Genomic DNA, 22,234 nt, shown 5'->3' with positions numbered 1-22,234 from the left:
AACAACTATGAACAAGGGAGGAAATTAACAAACCAATCCAATATATAACCTTCACCCAAATTATTATAAATTATTTCAAAGAATTCAATTTTATTTTCAGATGAAAGGCACAGCTATGGAGGCCACTATGGCTCCCTCTATAGCTTAATACCAAACAAAAATGGGAGTGAAAACTGCAGGATCAATCACCCATACCAATAAATATCTAAAATAACGGAGGGTGATCCAGGTAATCAAAATATTAAAAAATATAAATAAAGGGCTTATTGTATCAAGCAGCACTAGTGGTTCCCAAACCAGGCCTTGGGGCATACCCAGTCAGGTTTTCAGGATATTCACAATAAATATGCATGAGAAAGCTTTGCATACCAAGAAGGCTATGCATGCAAATCTCGGTTCCAGAGGAAATCTGGGAAATTATAGACCAGTGAGCCTCACGTCGGTGTTGGGCAAAATGGTAGAGTCAATTATAAAGAACAAAATTACCTAGCATATTCAAAAGCATGGAATAATGAGAGAAAGCCATCACGGATTTAGTGAAGGGAAATCTTGCCTCACCAATCTATTATATTTCTTTGAAGGGGTGAACAAACATGTGGATAAAGGTGAGCCAGTTATATTGTGTATCTGGATTTTCAAAAGGCGTTTGACAAAGTACCTCAGGAAAGACTCCAGAGCAAATTGGAGAGTCATAAGATAGGAGGTAGTGTAACTTTTATAGTCTTTCACACCTTTCAAACCCTTTCAGTCTTGCTTGCCAAGGTAATAGCTGTAAACTCTTCCCAGTTTCTTAGTTGAGTCTGTGTGTGGGTGTGGCTGTGTTGCCTAGGTCCCTCCTCTCCTTTCCTTGAAAGTCCACCCTCTCCAAGTCCCCTCAGATCTCACCCCTCCACTTGGCACTTCTTGGGCTGGTGGCTGCTGAACTTCCAGGCTGGCTATGCCTGTCCCTGTTGTGGCTTCCTTGAAGCTTTCCCTGGGCTCTCTGTCCTCCCCAGAGCTATCGTCCTCTGCTGGACTCCTGGTGCTAACTATACCTCTGGAGCCTTCTCCATTACTGGGCCCCTAGTGCCGACCACACCACAGAGACCTTGTCCCTCATTGGGCCCCTGGTGCCAATCGCACCCTGGAGGCCTTGTCCCTTGCTGGGCCCCCTAGTGCTACTCACACCCCTGAGGCCTTTCCCTCGTTGGTCCTCTCTTCAAGATGAGCCTCTGGTGTTTCTCCCTGCTTGGGTTCAAGCTTACCAGCCCTTAACAGGGTTCTGAAACAACCAGTACCAGTGTCCCCCACTAGAGGGCTACCTCTGCTCTTGGCCATAGGCACTGATAGTGCCCCCCACAGGCCATTTTATTCTGCCCTGAGCTGCTTCCAAAGGCCTCCTTGCCTTGAGCGATGCTCCCAAGAGCTGCTACTCCTTCTTCTACCCTGAGTTACTCCCAAAGGCCTCTGTGCCTTGAGCAGTGCTCCCAAGGGTTGCTGCTCTTCTTGTCTTCAGGACCTCCTGCTGGAGTTCAGAATTACCAGCCCTGAACAGGGCTCTGAAACCACCAGTAACAGGGTTTCCCCTCTAGAGGGCTGTCTCCCAAGCTAAGACCATTTACCAAAGGTGAACACAGAACCAAGCATCACAGTTAATTCCCAACCATGCTACCAATATCCCCCTCCCCTACACTTGTGGGGAGCAAGTTTTTAATTCTCTTATTCCGATCCAGCCAGGGGCATATCCAGACCTCGAGGTGGGAGGGGGCCACAGCCCAAGGTGGGAGAGCACATTTTGGTCTATCATCCCGCCACCGCCGCTGCCTCCTCCTCGCCGCCCTCCTCCATCACCTCCCCCCCATTCCACCGCCTCGCCGCTCCCCACCCACTGCCACCACTGTACATATCTTGGCTGGCGGGGGTCCCCAACCCCTGCCAGCTGAAGCACCACCACTGCAAATACCTTGGCTAGCGGGGGTCCCCAACCCCTGCCAGCTGAAGCCTTCGTCCAGCGCTGCCACATTGCCTGCCCAGCTCTCTCTTCCCCTCATCTATACCTCTCACATACACCCCTACCACAAACCTACTCATATCCACACACTACCATTAAAACGTAAGATTTGCCATACTGAGTCAGACCAAAGGTCCATCAAGTCCAGTTTCCAACAGTGATGAATTCTGATCATAAGTACCTAGAAGGATCCCAAAAGGTAGATAGATACCATGTTGCTTATTACAGTGGATTTCCCCTAGTTTGCTTTAATAATGGTTTATGGACTTTACAATGCCATATAAAAATTGGCTTCTTATCACTTTATGGTGTAGATGACTCACCTGGGAGCTAAATGATTTGAGAAATCTTCTCCTAAACACACGTCCACTTGGACACCGAAGAGCAACAGTCACTACCTATAAAACAAAGGTTTTCATTAAGCAAGAACTTTTAGGAGAATAGTAAAGCCTAAAGTTGATGTTATATTGTTTAATTCCCAATAAAGGACATGGACCGTAATGCTCTGACATCTACCCTCTGAAATGGCACAGCCCATGTCCCCAACCCATGCCACTGCCAACTGAGCAAAGTGAGTTTGCGCTCCAGAGTCCTTTAAATGACGATGATGGAATGTCAAGGGTATTTTACGCTGAGATTCCAGAGTTAGCGCCTAGTCTAAAGTGTCATAAATGACCCCTGTGAGAGAAGTTTCTAGAATAAAAATCACATTGTGCAGTGAACCATGGGGAACTTTTAGTTCTCTTCCTCATTGCTAAATCGATCCTGAATAAATATAACCTAAGGTAATAATTGTGGGGCCAGAAATACTGACCAATACAGGGATTGATATTAAAAATATGTATCTGGTTAACTGTGGGAACTGACCAGACAAATCTATACTTTTGAAATTTCAGTGCTTCCAACCAGTTATCTTTTGTTCAAACAACTAAACTTCCAGTAAAAAAAAATAATCAGTTAAAGAGAAGTCAGTGGTAGAGACTGACTTGGGGATTTTGTCCCCACAAACTCAAACTCTTCTGCACTAGTTTTATCATTTTTGATAAAAGACAATTGCTTGCTTTTTGTAGGAATGAGATTTTGCACTGTTGCAGGGACTGGGTGGGGCTGGAGTCTGAGTTTGCGGGATGGAGACAAACTTCTCATTCTCTAGTCAGCGGTATGCTGGGGGAGGGTTAAAATATGCATCCAATGCAGTAATCAAATATGCAAATTAAGTTGTATGGAAAATACTTTGCACTAACAGGTTGGAACATGCTGGATGCATGTCCACACAAGTCTGTGTTAGCACTATATTTTGCGCACACACAAAAAATTGTATTTGCTATTCTGTGCACACAAGTTTTGCAATACAACCATTTACATGCAGATCAGCATTCCAGCACATGTGCAGATGTATATGCATTCAATTCTGAGTGTCAACACAATTTTTGCAACGTGCAAATGGACCAGCGTCTACTTCTTGTTCCAGCGTACCTCCTCCTCAGCTTCTCATGCCTGTCTTTTTTTTTTCTACCCTTCCTCTTAAGGACGCTAGAAAAAAGTTGCAAGTCACATATGCTTGTAGTAAAGAGAAGAAACACATAAAACCCTCACTAATGTTTATCGCAGAAGAATGAGCTAACCTCTTACTCCTCCTCAGAGCTCAGTGTTAGAAAACTCTCCTTTCAGCCTTCTGTGCATTTCTTTGCATCTGCGTTGAATGGCTAATACCTTCATTACCATGGGATTTAAATTTGTGTGCTGATGCCTGAGTGCTCATGTGCAAAACTTATTTTAACATAGGGCACCCACAGCTGTACAAAATTGGGTGTAGAAGCCAAGCTACACTGTGTGCAAAGGCTAGTGCACTTTAATACATTGGCCACTGAGAGAGGAACATTAGTTTCCAATTTCATACAGGATCCCATTTAAAATCCTGACACTTAAACTCTAGATTTTTTATTCTGGAATCTCCACTATTCTGGCTAGTCAGCTTATCTCATATATACCATGACACCAATTATATTCCACACAACAGAACCTTCTTGTGACACCATCTCTATGGTTACCATCTGCCTCATAATCGAAAGTTAAAGACGCCCATATTTCGACCCAAATCAGGAGATGGGCGTCTGTTTCCCGTGGGCGCCCAAATCGGTATAATCGAAACCCGATTTTTGGCGTCCTCAACTGCAGACCGTCACGGAGATGAACAAAGATCACGGGGGCGTGTCAGAGGCGTGACGAAGGCGGGACTGGGGCATGGTTATCGGCTGAGGAGAGATGGGCATCTTTAGCTGATAATCGAAACAAGAAGGGCGTTTTTGACGAGAATTTGGTCCGCTTTATTTGGACCCTTTTTTTCAGGTCCAAGTCCCAAAAAAGTGCCCAAACTGACCAGATGACCACCGGAGGGAATCGGGGATGACCTCCCCAGACTCCCCCAGTGGTCACTAACCCCCTTCCACCAAAAAAAAAAACCCACTTTAAACACTTTTTTCCCAGCCTGTATGCCAGCCTCAAATGCCGTACCCACCTCCAGGACAGCAGAATGTGTTCTATCCTCTGACAGCCTTTCCCTGGTTCTGATGTGGGTCTCGGGTGAGGGTGACACCTTTTCTGTTAAGGGCACTGCAGAGTCACATCAGCAATGCATTGTGGTGGGTGTAGGGTATTGGGCTCCGTGATTCCACTAGCTTGTGTTAAATGCTCACGATGTTGGTAGTTTGTACGCTCTACTCCCAATGGTGCTTTTCCCTCTGCTTACTGGGTCAGAGTGTGCCCTGTTTTGTTTCCGGTAGTCCATGAGGTAGTGGCCATTTGTGTAAGACACTTTTAGATCCCTTTCATGTGTTAGCCACGTTACAGCACTCAGTTCTTACCTTGAATGTTGCTGAAAGAGGGCATTGTACACCATTCTGCCAGCTCGGACCTACTGCTAATCTCAGTACCAGTGAGATTCGTTGCCAGTGGGGCACAACCTCTGATCTGCAGTTAACTGTGAGTAAAGGTGCTTATTCAAATAAAGGACGTTTTCAGCGAGATTAATCTTCAGGTGTGAACTGCTGTGCCAAGGTTATACATCAGCAACAAGTCCTGTCCCTGGAGCACTTTTAGTGGGAACTGCAGTGCACTTCAGGCAGGCAGACACAGGCCCCCCCCCCCCCACCCGTAATACTTGTGGTGGTATATGGGAGGCCTCTAAAACCCACTGTACCCACATGTAGTTGCCCCCTTCACCCCTAAGAGCTATGATAGTGTTGTACATTTGTCCCTCCCACGACCAAATGGCTTGGATTGGGACGTTTCTGAGCTGGGCGTTTTTAGTTTCCATTATCGGAAAAAAAAAAAAAAAAAAAAAAAAAGCCCATCTCAGAAGGGACCAAATCCATGGCATTTGGTCTGTCCAAACCGTATTTTCGAAACGAAAGATGGATGCCCATCTTTTTCGATAATACGGTCTGTCCCGCCTCTTCACATACCCGTTTTCAGACATAGATGCCCATGGAGATGGGCGTTCGCGTTCGATTATGCCCCTCCACATGTCCTCTTTTAAGAGGACGTCATCAGATATGTCCTCCAGGATTTTTAATTTTTAGGAAAATGTCTTCTTTTTCGTATGTGCTTATGACCTATTCACATAATGAGAGAAACCATCTCTGGCCTATTAGTCAGTGGGGATGATAAAGAGAGAAATGCACTGCTCAGTGGTGTAGCCAGACAGCCAGTTTTGGGTTGGCACAAAATTTTCTCTACTCCGCCCTACCTCCACCTCAAAATATAAATACTTTAGCTAATGAGGATCCTCAAGCTCAGTCAGCTGAAGACTTTCTCTGAAGGTGGCCAGAACTCTCTTTTACCAAGCTTGGCAGGCAGCAGCAATGACCCTAAGCCACTGATGCCAGCACCCCACACATGCTTAGCTGTCGATGGCTCAAGGATGCTGTTGCCAGAGCTTGGTAGAAGGGAGTTCTGGCCGCCTTTGGAGGAGGTCCTTAGCTGGGGATGCCTGGGAATCCTCACCAGCTATACAGCAAGGGTTTGGACTGGTGTTAGACCTGCTTGGGCCCAGGTCAGAAAATAAAGGAGGGCTCCCCTCCCCGATTCCCTCTCCTCTTTGCCTCCCCTCCAACTGCCCACCTGCCATTACTATCATACCAACAGACCCTCACCAAATACAGAACAAGGGATCACACATTAGAAATAAAAATATTTAGACAAAAATTGAAAGGGAACCCCAAGAAGTTAAATATAGCATTACTGCAACACTGGAGACATAAAACAGAGATGCATTTCCTTTTCTACAGAACACAATACAAAGACATTTGCTATGCACATTTCCAAAAGCTAACATATTCCATTTAAAACATTCAAAATAAAATGGTTTCTACCTTTGTTGTCTGGACATTATATTTTTCCATCTTGCTAGTTCCAATTTCTCTTTTCTGCTTTCCTCTCTGTCGTCTGCTAATTCTTCTTCAAGCGGCTGCAGTCCATTTGTCTTTTCTCCTCTCTCCTGTCTGTTCCCTCACTATTCCTGCCTCTGACATATTGATCATTCCTTTTTAGCTCTTTTCTGCCTGTCAGGTTCTCAGGTTCAGAGCCCGCGGGGCCGGGCTCTGGAGCAAGCGTGAGCCCTTGGGCTGCTGACAAGAAGCGACAGCAGCAGGCAAAACCCACCAACTAATGCTGGGCAAGCACACCGACACCGGCAGGGACTGCAGGCACCGCCCAGCGAGCCGGAACACACGGACTGGAACACTGGACTGGAATCCCCCGGACTGGAGGACACGGGACTGGAGAACCCAGGACTGGAACACTGGACTGGAATTCCCCGGACTGGAGGACACAGGACTGGAACACTGGACTGGAGCACACCGGACTGGTCCACACAGCTTCACCTGCACTTAGCTACTAAGCCCCCCAGGAGTTGAGCTCCTGGGTTCGAGTAGCCGGCAGGACTTACTGGACGACACAGGGATCAGGACTAGAACAAGCAGTAACTGAAGTGCGCCTAACTCCTAAACTGACCAAAAGTGTTCCTAAGCCCGGCACCAACAGAAGAGCTCCTAAGCCCTCCACTAACAGCAGTGCTCCTAACAGAAACTAAAAGGGGTGCCCCTACGCCCTACACTAACAGAAGTGCAGGGAACCTACAAGGGAAAAGGAAGGGAAGACAAACGCCAGACCTAACACTGGTGCTTCCTAAGCACCAAGCTGCAGCAGCTAAACACGGGTTCTCACCCCGGTGCTTCCTAAGCACCAAGCTACAGCAGCTAACCACAGGTCACGAGGAAAAGCGGGGAAGACACAAGGAAACAAGCAGGAAAGCCAAATACCCAAACAACAAAGGTGCTTCCTAAGCACTTACTAACAAGGGTGCTCCCAGCACCAAACTCCAGCACTGCACTAACAGCAGTGCTACTCACCGTAACAAAAGGGAAAGCAGGGGAGCCAAAGGGAAAAACAGGGAAGTCAAACACACAAGTCACAAGTGCACACTGCACTAAACTAACCTGGACCTAAAGCAAGTAGCCAGAAGCAAACGTTGTGAAGGCCCTGAAGGAAAGAACACCACTTCCTTATCAAGGCCCTCCCAGATGATGTCACTCTCCCTAGAGCCAGGCAGAACACACTGAAACACCGAGAGGCCCAACCCACATCAATGCAACGAGAAGCTCTTGAAGCCAGTACACCCAGGGAGAGGTAGAGCAACTCAGTCCACACCCACAGCTGCAGTGAAGTGAGACAATTAGCCCCATGCTGGCAGCAGCCGGCACAGAGAGAGAGAGAGAGAGAGAGGTAGCTCAAACAGGACAGAAAAATGGAACAGAAGCCAGCTAAAAAGCTGACCCCCAGGCAAAAGGTAAGTTTGAGAGGGGTTCTGACCACGATCATAACACTGCCTCTCTCTCACCCTTCTTTGTCTCCTTTTTACTTTTCAACTACTTATCAAATTTCCATCTTCTTCTTTCACCCACTAGCTCTCCCATTCCCCATATTACTCCTCCCCATCCCTACTTTCTCTTTTATCTTTAATCTACTCCCCATTACCATATTTCTACCCTCTGTAATCACTATCTCTCATTCATTTCCTTGCCACCCCCTCCTCCCCCTCTTGGCCTCTCCCACAGGGTTCCACCATTCCCATCATCTTCCTCCCTCCACCCTTCTAACCAGCATCTGATCCCCTCCCTACCCTGGTAGCCTTATATTTTCCTGCCCTTTCTCTCTTCATTCCTGTCCTCTCCCCGATGGCCCAGCATTTTCCCCCTCACCACCTACTGTGTACCTCTCCCTCCCTCTCATCTACCCCCATGTCTACCTCCCCCTCTCATTCCCACTGTCCACTATCTCTCTCTCACTCTCCTTTGTGTTCTAGGTCCAACATCTCTCTCCCCTTCCCAAACAGCATCTCTACCTTCCTCCCCTCTACCATCATGTCCAACATTTCTCTCTTTCTTGTGTTCCAATCCAACATCTCTCTCCCCTTCCCACGCAGCATCTCTCCCTTCCTCCCCTCCACCATCATGTCTAACATTTCTCCCTTCCCTCCACCCCTATGCCCACCATTTCTCCCTCCTCTCCACCCCTATGTTCAACATTTCTCCCCCTCTCACCACCTATCTCCTCTCTATGCAGCATGTCTCCTTCCCCTCCACCTCATATGCAGCCAAGACTTCTCCCTTCCTCACCCCTCCACCCCTTTGCTGCCTCTCTCCCTTCTTCCCCGTGCATCTCCCCCACCCACCATGCCTCATCTTTCCATCTTCCTTCTTCCCCGTGCAGCATCTTTCCTTCCATCTTCCCTCCCCCCCTGTGCAGCATCTTTCCTTCCATCTTCCCTCCCCCCTGTGCAGCTGCTGTCCCCCGTCTTCCCTCCCCTGTGCAACATCTTTTCCCCATCATCCCTTCCCCCGTGCAGCAACTTTCACCCCATCTTCCCTCACCCTCCTTGCAGGTCCGCCCAGCAGCAGTGTTCCTGTAGCTCGCAGCAATTCCGGTCGCAGGCTCAGCTCGCAGCGATTCCCACACGCTGCCTGCCGGCTGCCGCTCAACAATCTCCGTGCAGCTACTAAGCGCTAACCCGGAAGCCTGTCCTCTGCAACAACTTCCGGTTTCTGCCCAAGTCAAGATGTGGTAGAGGAGAGGCTTCCGGGTTAGCGCTTAGTAGCTGCAAAGAGATTGTTGAGCGGCAGCCTGCAGTCAGCATGTGGGAATTGCTGCGACCGGAATCGCTGTGCAGGAACACTACTGCTTGGCTGGCCTGACTCCAAATTGGGTGGGCCCAGGCCCACCCGTGGCTACGCCCCTGGCATTGTTGATCCCTTCTCTGTTCCCCTACTGGTTAAATCTGTCAAATGAATTTTGTTTGTGCAGCACAACTTTAAGCATATGCCATGCAAAGATTTTTTTTCACTTCTATCTCAGAAGCTGGTCAAAGTTGTTGAGGGATTTGTGCTCTTCTAAGTACGCTTGGGCTCATACACAATCAAACTCAAATCCAGAAGTTCTTGAAAAGTTGATTGTCTACAGCTGTACTGTAAGTAAGTCACTGTTCATTAACTAATGGCTATGATTAAATATTTCTTTAGCAAAGATAGAAACCACTTTATAGTAACCCTAACCATCTCGCACTAAGGTGAAATTGATCTGACTAGGCATTGCCCCATACTTGTAGAATGGCCTGCCCTTCTCCCTTTGACCAGAATCTTCTTAAAAGAATTTTAAAGGAGTAATTTCTTCTGTCATGCTCTTCCATTCTGACTTTCTTGGGAGCTACTATATTCCTTCTGTGTCTTGCATGGGATGACCTTAAAGAGTCAGTTACAGAAAAAAACATCTCCTTCCCTTACCTGCCCCATTCTTTGTTGGATGCTCCTGCTTTTGTCTTCTCTCCCCATATTCCCCTCTGTTGGATGCTCCACCTTTGCTCTCCCCTTTCCACCCCTCCTTTTTGTGTCCCATTGTCTAATGTGCTATCTGTAAATTGTACCTTAAATTGTTCTGACTTCATATGCTTTTTACCCTATTTTTTCCACTTTAGTTTTCATTACAAACCTCGTAGCATCATAAAACACACTTTGAACCAGCAAATGCTAGTTCTTTTCAACCATAAAATGTTCTACATAATCCCCTCCCCCCTTTTTCAAATAAAGTGGAAACTATACCAGATAGCACTGATATCTAGTACTATTTGGTTAAAAGTTATCCAGTTAAGTCTTGTTGAAAAAACTGCTATCCTAAAGTGAACTAGATAAATTATCCAGTTCACTCTAGGCCAGTGATGGCAAACCTATGGCACGCGTGCCAGAGAGGGCACGCAGAGCCCTCTCTGTTGGCACGCACGCCATCGCTGGTCCGCCCACACTCCCTCCCTCCGAGTACCAGGCCAGCCTCCCTCCCTCCCTCCAAGCACCAGGCCGCCCGCCCGCCCTCGCTCCCTCCAACCAACCAACCAAGGAGGCACCAGGCTGCCCGCCTGCGCTCCCCTCCCTCCCAGCACCAGGGCACCCCTCCTCTGAAATTTAAAAGGCGTACCTCCGGGTTAAGGCGTTGTCGGCAGCGAAAAGCGTGTTCGCATGTTCTTTGCTCGGCGTGCTTTCGGCCTTCCTTTCTGTCTCTCAAGCTCTGGTCCCGCCCTCATAGGCAGGACCAGAGCTTGACAGACAGAAGTGAAGGCCGAAGGTGCGCCGAGCAAAGAACATGCGAACACGCTTTTCGCTGCCGACGCCGCCTTAACCCGGAGGTACGCCTTTTAAATTTCGGAGGAGGGGGGGCCCTGGTGCTGGGAGGGAGCGCGGGCGGGCGGCCTGGTGCTTCCTTGGTTGGTTGGTTGGAGGGAGCGAGGGCGGGCGGCCTGGTGCTTGGTTGGTTGGAGTTAGCGCGGGCAGACCTGGTGCTGGGAGGGAGCGCGGGCGGCCTGGTGCTTCCTTGGTTGGTTGGAGGAAGCGAGGGCGGGCAGCCTGGTGGGTGGGAGGCAGGGCGACCTGGTGCTGGGGGGGAGGCAGGGCGACCTTGTGCTGGATGGAAGGGAGGCCTGGTTCTTGGTGCTGGGAGGGAGGGTGGCTGGACATGGGTGGCTGGAGGAGAGAGGAGGGTTGCTGGACATGGATGGAGGGCAAGAAATGAAGAAGAAAGGAGGAAAGTAAAGAAATAAATGGAAAGGAAGCCCTGGAAACGGAGTTAAGAGAACAGATAGAGAGCAGCAGAATCAGAGACTAGGACCAATATGGATAGAAAAACAAAATCACCAGACAACAAAGGTAGAAAATAATCATTTTATTTTTATTTTAGTGTCTGGAATATGTCCAATTTGAGAACTTACATCTGCTGTCTTATTTTGCACTGGGTATACTGGAGCTGTAACAGCTTACAGAAATGATTTATAATGAAAAAAAATCATGTTATTTTTTTCTCCTATACTAGTATAATATTTTCAATGATGTCTGTTTATATGCGCCATGGCTGGTGTAAGGAGTGTGGCTATCATAGGGGTGGAGTCATATATGGTGACCCCGCCCATAATGAGTACCGGCACTTTGCGATAGATAATTAGATTTTGGGTTGCTGTTTGGGCACTCGGTCTCTGAAAGGTTTGCCATCACTGCTCTAGGCTGTGATTTTCAGCTGTGCTAACTTAACTGATTATATTGCTTGAATATCTAGTTTAAAGGCAGCTGGATATTCCACTGCAGAATATCAACTACACTGTTTTCAGTTCTGACATTTTAGGAGGCATTTTTCAAACTGGTCAACATTCAGCCAGCAGAAGTCTGTTTTTTTTTTTTTTTTACTGTCGCCAGCTAAATTAGGTCTGGGTATTCAATGCCAAGTCAAGTCTGGGCATCAGCACTGAAAATCTGGGTATGACCAGACCAGAACTTATATCTTCAGCCTTATAGGGATTTGTCAGGTCCCCATAAACCTCCCCCTCCCATTTCTAGGCCTGATTTTCCCCAAGAGAATATGCCCCTTCCTAACACCCCTAACCGCAGCCCCCCACCCAAACTGGACTACCCAGATTTGCCACCCTCTCCCATCCATCTACCCACCCACAAGCAATGTTCCCTCTAAGGACCAGGGGCGTATCTGCGTGGGGCCACAGGGGCCTGGGCCCCCACAGATTTTACCCCGGACCCCCCTACCGCCGTTAACCCTCCCTCCCTCGCCTACCGCTGTCACCTACCCCGAGGTCCGCTTCCTCCGGCTTTTTAAAATATTGCTTCAGCTGGCGGGGGACCCCAACCCCCCGCCAGCCCAGCCGCGATCTTTAACTTTTTCATCCTCGTCGTGCAGCGCACTGTGAAAGCTGCATGCATCTTTAGTTCCAGTTGGATGGAGTCTGATGTCGCAGTTTCAGCTCCTGCCCCTTTTCAGCCCCCAGTTCCAGAACTAACCCCCTTATCTCACCTACCCTCCTTTTCAGCCCCCAGTTCCAGTCCCCTTCATCCACCTGCCTTGCATTAGGGACCCCCTTTTCAGCTCCAGCCCCATTCTCTCACCTGCCCTCCTTTTCAGCCCCAGACCTATTCTCCAACCTGCCCCTGCCCCAGGCATGGCCCCATTCTCCCTCATGCCCCCTTCTCAGACCCTAGTACCAGCTCCAGTCCCCTTCTCCCATCTGAGCCCCCACAACCCAGTTTTATTTATTATTTATTTATTAGGAATTATTTACCGCCTTTTTGAAGGAATTCACTCAAGGCGGTGTACAGTAAGAATAGATCAAACATGAGCAGTACGCAATTAGAGCAGTAAAAATATTCGAACAACAATACAAAGTATGGCATGGTATACTACTTGCAATGGCAACACGATATGTACTAGAACATTATAATTGCTAGTGAAGGGTAAGGCAAAGTTGTAACATATAGATGAGTAAGAAAGTAGGAAGAATTAGAAAGTAAGGTGACTGATTTGAAGAAAGTTGCACGTGAGGTCAGAGAGATGGTTAAATATTAGCTAGGGTAGGAGTGGATAAACATGTCCCGCTGCAGTATGTGCAGCCCGAGTCAATCCTTGTGTGTGTGAGTGAGACTAACAAGTTAGTTACTTCTTCCATTAAAGGCTTGGTTGAAGAGCCAAGCTTTCACCTGCTTCCTGAAGTAGAGGTAATCTTGTGTTAAGTGGAGCCTTTCAGGCAATGCATCCCAGAGTGTGGGGGCTACTCCGGAGAAGGATCGCTTGCGGGTATCACATCATGTAATGTCTTTTGGAGAGGGTGTAGTTAGTGAAAGTCCTTGGGAGGACCTTAGTGTCCTTGGCAGTGTGTAGAGGATCATCCTATTCTTCAGATACTCGGGGCCATTTCCTTTCAGGGCCTTGAAGATCAGACATAATGTTTTAAATTTAGCCCTGTATTGTACTGGTAGCCAATGAAGTTTTTGCAAAAATGGTGTGATGTAGTCACGTCACTTGCAACTTTCTATGAGTCTTGCTGCTGCATTCTGAATCAACTGGAGCTGGTGCAGGCCCTTTGTAGTCAGACCGTTGTATAGTGCATTGCAGTAATCCAGTCTTGATGTTACCATGGCATGCACAACTGGGATAAGATTTACCTTCTCGATGTAAGGAAAGAGGCAGCGTAGCTGTTGCAAATAGCAGAAGCAGCTCTTGAAGGTTGCTTGGATTTGGGGAATCAGAGTAAGTGTTGAATCTAACTGTATTCTGTTGGTGGAGGTGTACATTGTACTTATGAAGGCCTGAACCAAGCAGTTTCAGTGCTGCTAAGTATCTAATATCTAAGAATTAATGTACAGACGAGAAGTGGAAATTTCTCTTTTTTTCTGTAAATTTACAATGATACTAAGCAGGCCAGGTGGAGCAAGTACCCCCCCCCCCCCACCTCTTTCCCCCACCTTCCTCTGACCAAGCAAGTGAAAGACAATGAGCTCCTGCCATTTGTTGTCCATTTGCTGTTCACATGAATGTGTGTATTAGCCTTTGAGAGACTTTTAGGATGCAGATCAAAGGAAGTTCCAGGTGTAGGGGGCAGGGCTGACAGAGGAGAGAGAGATAGAAATCCTGTAGTAAGGACTGGATAAGAAATATTATTGCAGAAGGGGGAGAATCTCTCCCTTTGAATATGGCCAAGAGACAGAATTCTTTCCCATGAAGTAAGGCTACTATCCAGGACAGAATTACCCTTTTACAACCACAATCAGGTAACACCTTATTTCCTTCTCTGCCTAGAACAATTCAAACACTATCTCCCTGGTCCCTGGAGTCAAAAGCAATAGTTCTATTGACAAGAGAAACCTAACACCTCTATAGCAACTGGAAGCAGTAAACTTTTGTCTCCTCTTTTAGAATAGGGGAGATATTAAATTAAAGGTTTGAGAAATGTATGTCCAAAATATTTGGACAACAGACCAAATGCATCTTCAAAAGGAAATATAAACAGATGCTGTGTATTTTATTGATACTAGAGATCCTGACTGACTGTAAGGTGCTAACTAAGGGGGTGTGACAACCCCTCCCCCTTGTGCTCCCTCTTTGTCTTGTAAGGGAAAAGAAACCCTATATAATATTTCTCTGCCAGATAGGAGGTTGGGCAGTGTACATCTCTTTTGGCTCCCAAGCCAGGGAGTCTGAAAGAATGTCCTGCTCCCACTTTCCATTGCCATTTCCATTTCTATATATGTTCTCATTTCTGTCATATTCTAGACTATACTTTAATATTTTCTTATTTTTTTAACCTAATCTCTGGATAATTAAATAAACCTGTGTTAACCCCAGGAAGCGCTTCCTTGGTCTCTTTTTGTCTTTGTTGCAGTCTAAATAGTGCTACCAGTTGTCTGGTTCTTTTAAGGTACCGGGGTCGAGGGGATTGCATTTGTGTGAGTAGTGCCCAGCCGTGATTAGAGACTCTGGAGGCAGCACGAAAAGGCACAAACAATTCCAAGGTTCCTGACTTGTGATTTGAGGGGGAGTTCCCACCTGCCTACCCTCAGTTCCCTTGACAGCTCCCTTCTCTATGCCACCCGGCTCCCTGCATTTAAAAAAATCTCTGACTCGGCAGTGCAGCGCCTCGCGTCTGCTTGTAAAAGAAGCGGATCGCCTCGTCGGGCCTTCCCTCACTGTGTACCACCCTCGCAGAAATAGGAAGTTACATCAGAGGAGGGAAGGACACAGGGAAGGCCCGACAAGGCGATCCGCTTCTTTTACAGGCAGACACGAGGCGCTGCACCGCCGATTCAGAGATTTTTTAAAATGCAGGGTGCCGGGTGGCATAGAGAAGGGGGCTGTCGAGGGAGCTGAGGGTAGGCAGGTGGGGACTGGGGACTGCGGCACCAACGGCTTTTGGGTGGGAGCAGCGGGAGCGGAGCACCCCCTCTCGTGCTTACACCTGGGCCAGACCGCCCCCACCGCCGCGTCCTTGGTACGCCACTGCAGCCATGGCATTTTAAAGGCACGGTTCAATTTTTATCACTGCTCCAGTCTTTTGTTTGACTTATTTCCCGCATTGGAGAAGATAAGCACAGTATTTGTGCTGCAACGTTCTCAAGAGTCACTTTTTTGATCCAGTTTGTGAAGAACATGGTCATACTTTCTGTGTTACTTTTGAGAGCATTCATTCATATTGACCCCTGAGGAGTTGGTACACTGAAATACGGCCAATGTCGGGTCTATTAATAAAAGGACTCATGATTTTTCCCATCTTGAAGGCCCATTTCTGCTTTTTTCTTCCTTATTGGGACTAAAAGACCCGACAAAACATAATATCTACCCTTCTCTAATCCTTTGAAATCTTCCCTGTCACCAAGGATCTATTACACAAATCTTTAAGAGGACCCACCAGAATCTCTTTGAGTTCCTTCAGTATTCTTGGATGTATCTCATCTGATCCCATGGCTTTGTCCACTTTCAGTTTTTTCAGTTGTTCATAAACACTTCTGTGAATAGTGTAATATCTGCTCCATAGTAACATAGTAAATGACGGTCCATCCAGTCTGCCCAACAAGATAAACTCATTTTACATGGTATGCGATACTTTATATGTATACTCATATATGTCTCCAGGAGTTTCTTCTGTGAACACAGAACAGAAGTATTTGTTTGTTTAGTATATCTGCCTTTTCCTCATCACTATCCACATATCAGTTCTCAGCAGCTTTCAGTCTCACAATTCAATTTCTACCTCTCCTCCTTTCTTCAATACACTTGAAAAAAAGTTGTCACCTTTCTTTTCTGTCTCTAGCTATATTTTCTTTTATCTGTATTTTTGCCAGCTGTATTTCTCTCTTCCATTCTTTGAGTTTTATGAAGTATTCTGTACTTCATAAATGCCACCCATTTTGCCTTTACTCCTTCAGACACTTGTTTGGTGAACCATATAGGTTTCCTTTTCCTCTTGCTTTTGTTTACTTTCCTTACATTGCCATTTTAATTGCTCTTTTCAGCTTGGACCACTGACTTTCCACTTCTCTTATATCCTTCCATCTTGCTAGCTCTTTCCTCAGGTATTCCCTCATTTTGCTAAAGTCTGCAGGTTTGAAATTCAGGACTTTGAGTTTTGTATGTCTGCGCTCCCCTTTAGCTTCTATATTGAACCATATGATGTAATGATCACTACTGCCCAGGGGGACACCAACCTGGACATTAGACACATTTTCCTCATTTGTGAACATGAGATCCAGTGTTGCCTTTTCTCTGGTGGGTTCTGTTGCAATTTGCCAGAGCATTTTGAAAGGCATCCGCTATCTCTCTGATTCTACAGATAGAACACTCAGTCTGTATCTGGCAAATTGAAATCTCCCAGCAACAGCATCTCATCTTTCATTCCCAGCCCTTGGATATCTATTACTAGATCTTTGTCCAGATTTTCCATTTGTGTGGGAGGTCTGTAGATGACACCTGTTTGAACAGAGGTTTCATTTTCTCTCTCCCAAATGATCCATATCGCTTCTTCCTTTCCCAGTTGCCCTGACTTTCAGATGCTTTTATGTTGTTTTTCATATATAGTGCTACTCCTTCACCTTTTCAACCAGCTCTATCCTTCCTAAACAGATTACAGCCTGGTCTGGTTGCATCCCATTCATGGGAGTCATTAAACCATGTCTCTGAGATAGCAACAAATTCTAAATCTGCCTCTAACACCAGGGCTTGCAGATCCTGCACTTTGTTGCTCAGACTGTAAGCATTTGTGCTCATTGCTTTCCAGATATTTTATTGATGCTTTCACCTTTTGCATAGTTTTTTTTGCCTTCTGTCTCCCCTTCTGCTTGATTGCTGATAAGTGATTTACCAAGATGGTTTAATTTATTGTTTCTCCAACTATTCTCCAACTTTTGTTTTTGCTCAGGGTGCCTGCTTGATCTCATTTGGTTCTGTTTGCCACCCCCACCCTCTAGTTTAAACACTTGGAAATATGCAGACAATTTCTCATCAAGGATCCTCCTTCCTGCCAGAGATATAGACTGTCATTACAGTACAGCCTTTTGTTTCTCCATGTAGTGCCCCATCCCACTATGTATCTAAAACCTTCTTGTTGACACAAGGTTTTAAGACACTGATTGAAGTTTTCTGTATTATGTAATCTTTCCATTTCCTTTCCTATATGTGTGTTCAGTCATATATTAACATATGGCATTCCTTTTCTCATCTTTTGATGATTATTTTAGCATTTTTTTTAACTGCTTTGCTGTATTATACAAAAGGAGATTTAGAAAGTATCAAATAAATATAAACACTGATCCACACATGGAACAAGGAAATGTCTTCAGTTCTGCTGGCTCAGCATTGCCTAAAAACTAGCAGCTTGCTGCAAATTCAATTTCTGTTTACATCAGTAGTTCCCAATTCATGGTCTGGGAGACCACTACTAATAGCCCACAATACATAGAGAAGAAAAAAAAAATCTGTTCACACTTCTATAATCCATGTGATCATAATGCAAAGGCTGCTGTAGAACAGGGTCAGTAATGGCTGCAGGGATAGTGGCAGCAGAATCAGGAGCTGTGGGGGGAGAGGGGGCGGAAGCAGCAGCAGCAGCTACTGACCTGGGATCAGATGTGGCTGAATCAGCCAACAGCAGAAGTGGCAGTGGAGGTGTGATCAGAGGCAACTGTGGAGGCTAGAAACAGGATTGGTAAGTGAGAAAAGAGTGAGATACTAATAGTGGGGATGAGCTGGAGAGAAACAGGGAGACTGACTGATTGGCGAGGATTGGCTGGAAAGAAAGAGACAGACTGTTAGGCAGTGCCTGGAAGACAGGAGAAGAGAAGGAGAAATTAGGTCTTAACTCGGTGGTTCCCAAACTTTTTCAGTTCAAGGCACCCTTCAAGTCCAAGCAATTTTTTGAACCCCCCCCCCTCCCCCAGCCACACTGATCTCCCCCTCCCCCAGCCACACCGATCTCCTCCCTCCCCCCCAGCCACACTGATCTCCGACCCCCCCCCCCCCCACGACTACACCGATCTCGGCCCAGCCACACAGATCTCCATCTTTTTCTCTGCACAAATGTAATGTGTGCTAGGGTGTCCCTATAACCAGCCCCTCCAAATGACACACTGATTACGATTTATAACAAATTACTACTCTACCTACGAAAAGTTATTCCGTTATTATATTTCCTCTGTGTACATTTGTATGCTAAACAAGCCAGATATGGCATATTTGAAATACAAATGAGATTAAATAAAAATGCTACCAGCAATAAAGAACGACAATATGGATGCAGCAGCTCATAGGTTGGTTTGATAGAACTGATAGCACAAGCTTGAAGGCTACTGCAGTCCTGCGCTTGATTTTTTTGTTGTTGTTTTGCCGCTGCTACTGTCTGCAGTAGCAGTTTGGGTGGTGGTAGGAGGGAGGTCAGGATTTGCCGCGGCACCCCAGAGAGTTCGCAGCCAGGAGCAAAAGGGTCATCTGAGGTGAAGTATGACACTTCATCCCAGATCCTTGGCCACCTTTAAATCTAGACTGAAAACCCACCTCTTTGACATTGCTTTTGACTCGTAACCACTTGTAACCACTCGCCTCCACCTACCCCCTCCTCTCTTCCTTCCCGTTCACATTAATTGATTTGATTTGCTTACTTTATTTATTTTTTGTCTATTAGATTGTAAGCTCTTTGAGCAGGGACTGTCTTTCTTCTATGTTTGTACAGCGCTGCGTATGCCTTGTAGCGCTATAGAAATGCTAAATAGTAGTAGTAGTAGTAATATGACCCATGATTCCTGGTGCCCCAAGTGGACTCCTCTACCTACAAAATTTGTCTAATTTTGGCTATTACCTTGGGCCCCTGGGCTCCTATTCTCACCCTGTGATCCCAGAAAAATAGTCCCTGGTGGTGGTCTAAGCGGGCTTCTAGACCTCCATCCCTTCCTCCCAACTCCACAAAAGTAGTCCCTGGCAGCCAAGTGGACCCTTAACTTACCACCTGTATAAAACTCCCTCCCACCTTTTAAAGGTGAATATGGCATGGTCAAGAACGTTTCAGGGTGTCCTCTTGGACTATCAAGGTTTATTTTTGTGGGATGGGAGGGACAGGTGGGAGAAGTTGGGGGTGTCAGGGTTTCAAAGGCCCACTGGACTATAAGGAAAAATTTGTAGAGTGGGGGTAAGGGAGAAATCCCTGCTCGTGGCACTAACAGAAAGGGAGACATTTTACTCTCAATTCCAAAAATGGCTGCACACTTTCTGATACCACATTAGTTTACTGCATTAGGAGTAAATGCTTATTTTTAATGTGTGTTAAACTTAGCAAAGTGTTCTACCGCAATATTTACTATATCACATGAGGCCTTTGGAGGTTAATAAGGGGTCCATACACCCAAAAAGGTTGGGAACTTCTGGTTTAGATGATCTCCCGATTACTTTTCAGCTGGACTGGATACTGTCAGACACAGGAAACTGAGCTCGATGGACCTCAGTCTCACTCAGCATGACTTTTCTTATGTTCTAAATCTTGTTTCTTTTTACTTCCTGAGCTTTGAGACAACAATAAATGTCAATAACTTATTTTTCTTGCCAAGGTTTTACTTATTCATGCAAGGCTAAGAATAGGTGTTCTTAGGTATCCTGCTGTTTAATCTTTTGATGCATTTGCTATATGAAATACTGGCTATGTTTATCATCTTAGCTATGCTCACTGGGGCTACTCAATGTCCCTGGCCGAATGCCTGGGAGTTGTGATTGTCTCAGACTACATCCCTTACAAGCAGGCAAAAAAGCAAGCGAGAGGAATGACAAGTCAGCAGTTCTAGAGAAGGGAAGAAAGTAACAATTATTGGCACAGGAGGAGATGCATGAGCAAAATGCCCAGAACATCATAAGACCACAACTAGTTTGGTCCAGCGTAGGCTTAGTGACTCACATGAGCAGATGAGAAAAATCATGAACTATAGTTACCTTATGCCATAGGGAGGGTGATTTTCAAAGCTGTTTACCCAGGTACATTGGTTTGTCTGACGACTGCTCTCCCCCATTATTATCTCTCTGAACGCTGGAGTTACTGACCTGTGCTACTGAGAGTAGGTGTGCTGTGCTAATTGGGTAACACAGGCATATTGCCATGAGAGGAAGTGATGTCATGCTCCAAGATGGCAGCTTAATCACAAGACTCTGCTGGGGCTAAGAGCAAGTTAAACTATTCCCAGAGACAATTTGAGTTTTTAAGTTTGGTGCTAGGGGCTAGTGGTGCCTGGAAGCATGCCGCCAAAAAAGAGCCTGAAGCGCTTCCGTTATTTGGCGGACCAGGGCGAGAAGACGAGAATGGAGTCAGCAGGGCCAGGAGCACAAGGAAAAAAGATGGTGCCACTTCAGTCCAAATTGGAAGATGAAGTAGGCAGCAAGGGAACTGCGGAGACTGGAGACATTACAAAAAACGGATGTGGTCGGTTGGTTTCAGGAGCTGAAAAGAGATCTGGCAGGGGTCCGCAAGGATGTACATGACATTTTGAAGGATTTTTGAGCTGAAATTGGAGAGCTGGTTGCATGGGTGAATGAGGTGAAGGATGGTCTGGGAGCTCTTAAAAATGATCTGGGTGAGCTCCAAAAGAGTGTCGGCAGCAGATTAGGAAATACAACAGTTAAGAAAGCAGATGCAAGATCTGGAAAACAGATCCCGAAGATGTAATCTACGCTTCAAAGGGATCCCTGAGACTGAAATTTTTAGCAATTGTTTGACTGTAATTCAAGAATTTTGCAATTTTCTTTTTACTTATGCAGGCGAGGAGCAGCAAACAGTGCTTCACATACAGAGGGCACACAGAGCTCTGGGTCCACAGCGTGATTCTATCCCAAGGGATTTTGCAGATTACCCTACTAAGGAACTCATATTGTCTCTAGCACAAAAGCGGACTGAGATTGCTTGGAAATATTGTAAGGTTGCAGTGTACCAGGATCTGGCGTGGCCCACTCTTCAAAAACGAAGATCTTTCAGGGAAGTTACTGCATTTATGAGGTCTCAAGGAATTCGGTACAGGTGGTTATTTCCCTTTGCAGTTTGGCTCACGGTTGGAAGAAATTCTAGGAAGGTGAAGGCACCAGTGGAAGCTTGGGTGGCGTTGCGGTCTTTAGGATGTGATAAGGTTCCAGAATTGCCCAAGACTACAGTAATTTCAAAGGATTCCAGCAGTGAGCTGGCATGGCAAACAATAGTGGGTCACGGGAAGAAGCAGCTTAATCAAGTGGCTTAATGTACTCTATACTCAAGACAGTTCATTGATTTTGAAGTTATTGCAATCTATTGTATGGGAGCCGTGCGTTCTTTGGTTCAGGCATATTGCCGCGTGTTATCTGATTAGCACAGGAGTAGCATGGGAGCCTTTACCACCTCCTAAATAGGTGGTGGTAAGGGCTCCCACGGTAATGGCCACGCGCTAATAGGGAAATTAGCATGTGGCCATTATAAAAAAAATATGGCGAGGTGGCCATTTTACCGTTGCACTAAAAGTGGCCACAGCACATGGAAAACCCACATGCTGACACCAGTGCTGGCCACTTTTAGTGTGGCTTGGTGAAAGGACCCATAAGCGAGTTGCACATGCCATTTATAGAATAGCCCTGAGCACTCAGCTAGTACTTACCTGTGTGTTACTATTCTACAAAATAATGCACACAAATGGCACCATGTAATAGAAACAGGGGGATAATGTACACACACAAATTTACACCTTTATCACAACAAGTGTAACATAGGTGTGCATTTGTGCGCTGGAATTTCTGTGCTGCTAGGGCAATTCTGGGAGCCTGTATTATAACAGCACACAGGTGCCTATGTTTCCTTTCTAAAACGTACTTAAAATAGGTGCCAAT

General features: G+C 46.3%; 1 protein-coding gene across 3 annotated transcripts in view; it reads right to left on the bottom strand.

Moving 5' to 3' along the window:
* The window catches only part of UBXN8 (UBX domain protein 8), a 132,945-nt gene that overhangs the window by 28,310 nt on the left and 82,401 nt on the right, over nt 1–22,234 (bottom strand). For all 3 annotated transcript variants that reach the window (XM_030194491.1, XM_030194492.1, XM_030194493.1), the window contains one exon: nt 2,314–2,388. In XM_030194491.1, the coding sequence (XP_030050351.1) occupies nt 2,314–2,388 (75 nt within the window). The remainder of the gene's footprint in view (nt 1–2,313; nt 2,389–22,234) is intronic.

This window comes from Microcaecilia unicolor, chromosome 2 (genome assembly GCF_901765095.1).
Source record: "Microcaecilia unicolor chromosome 2, aMicUni1.1, whole genome shotgun sequence".
Lineage (NCBI taxonomy): Eukaryota > Metazoa > Chordata > Amphibia > Gymnophiona > Siphonopidae > Microcaecilia > Microcaecilia unicolor.
This window is presented reverse-complemented; position numbering and strand designations above follow the sequence as displayed.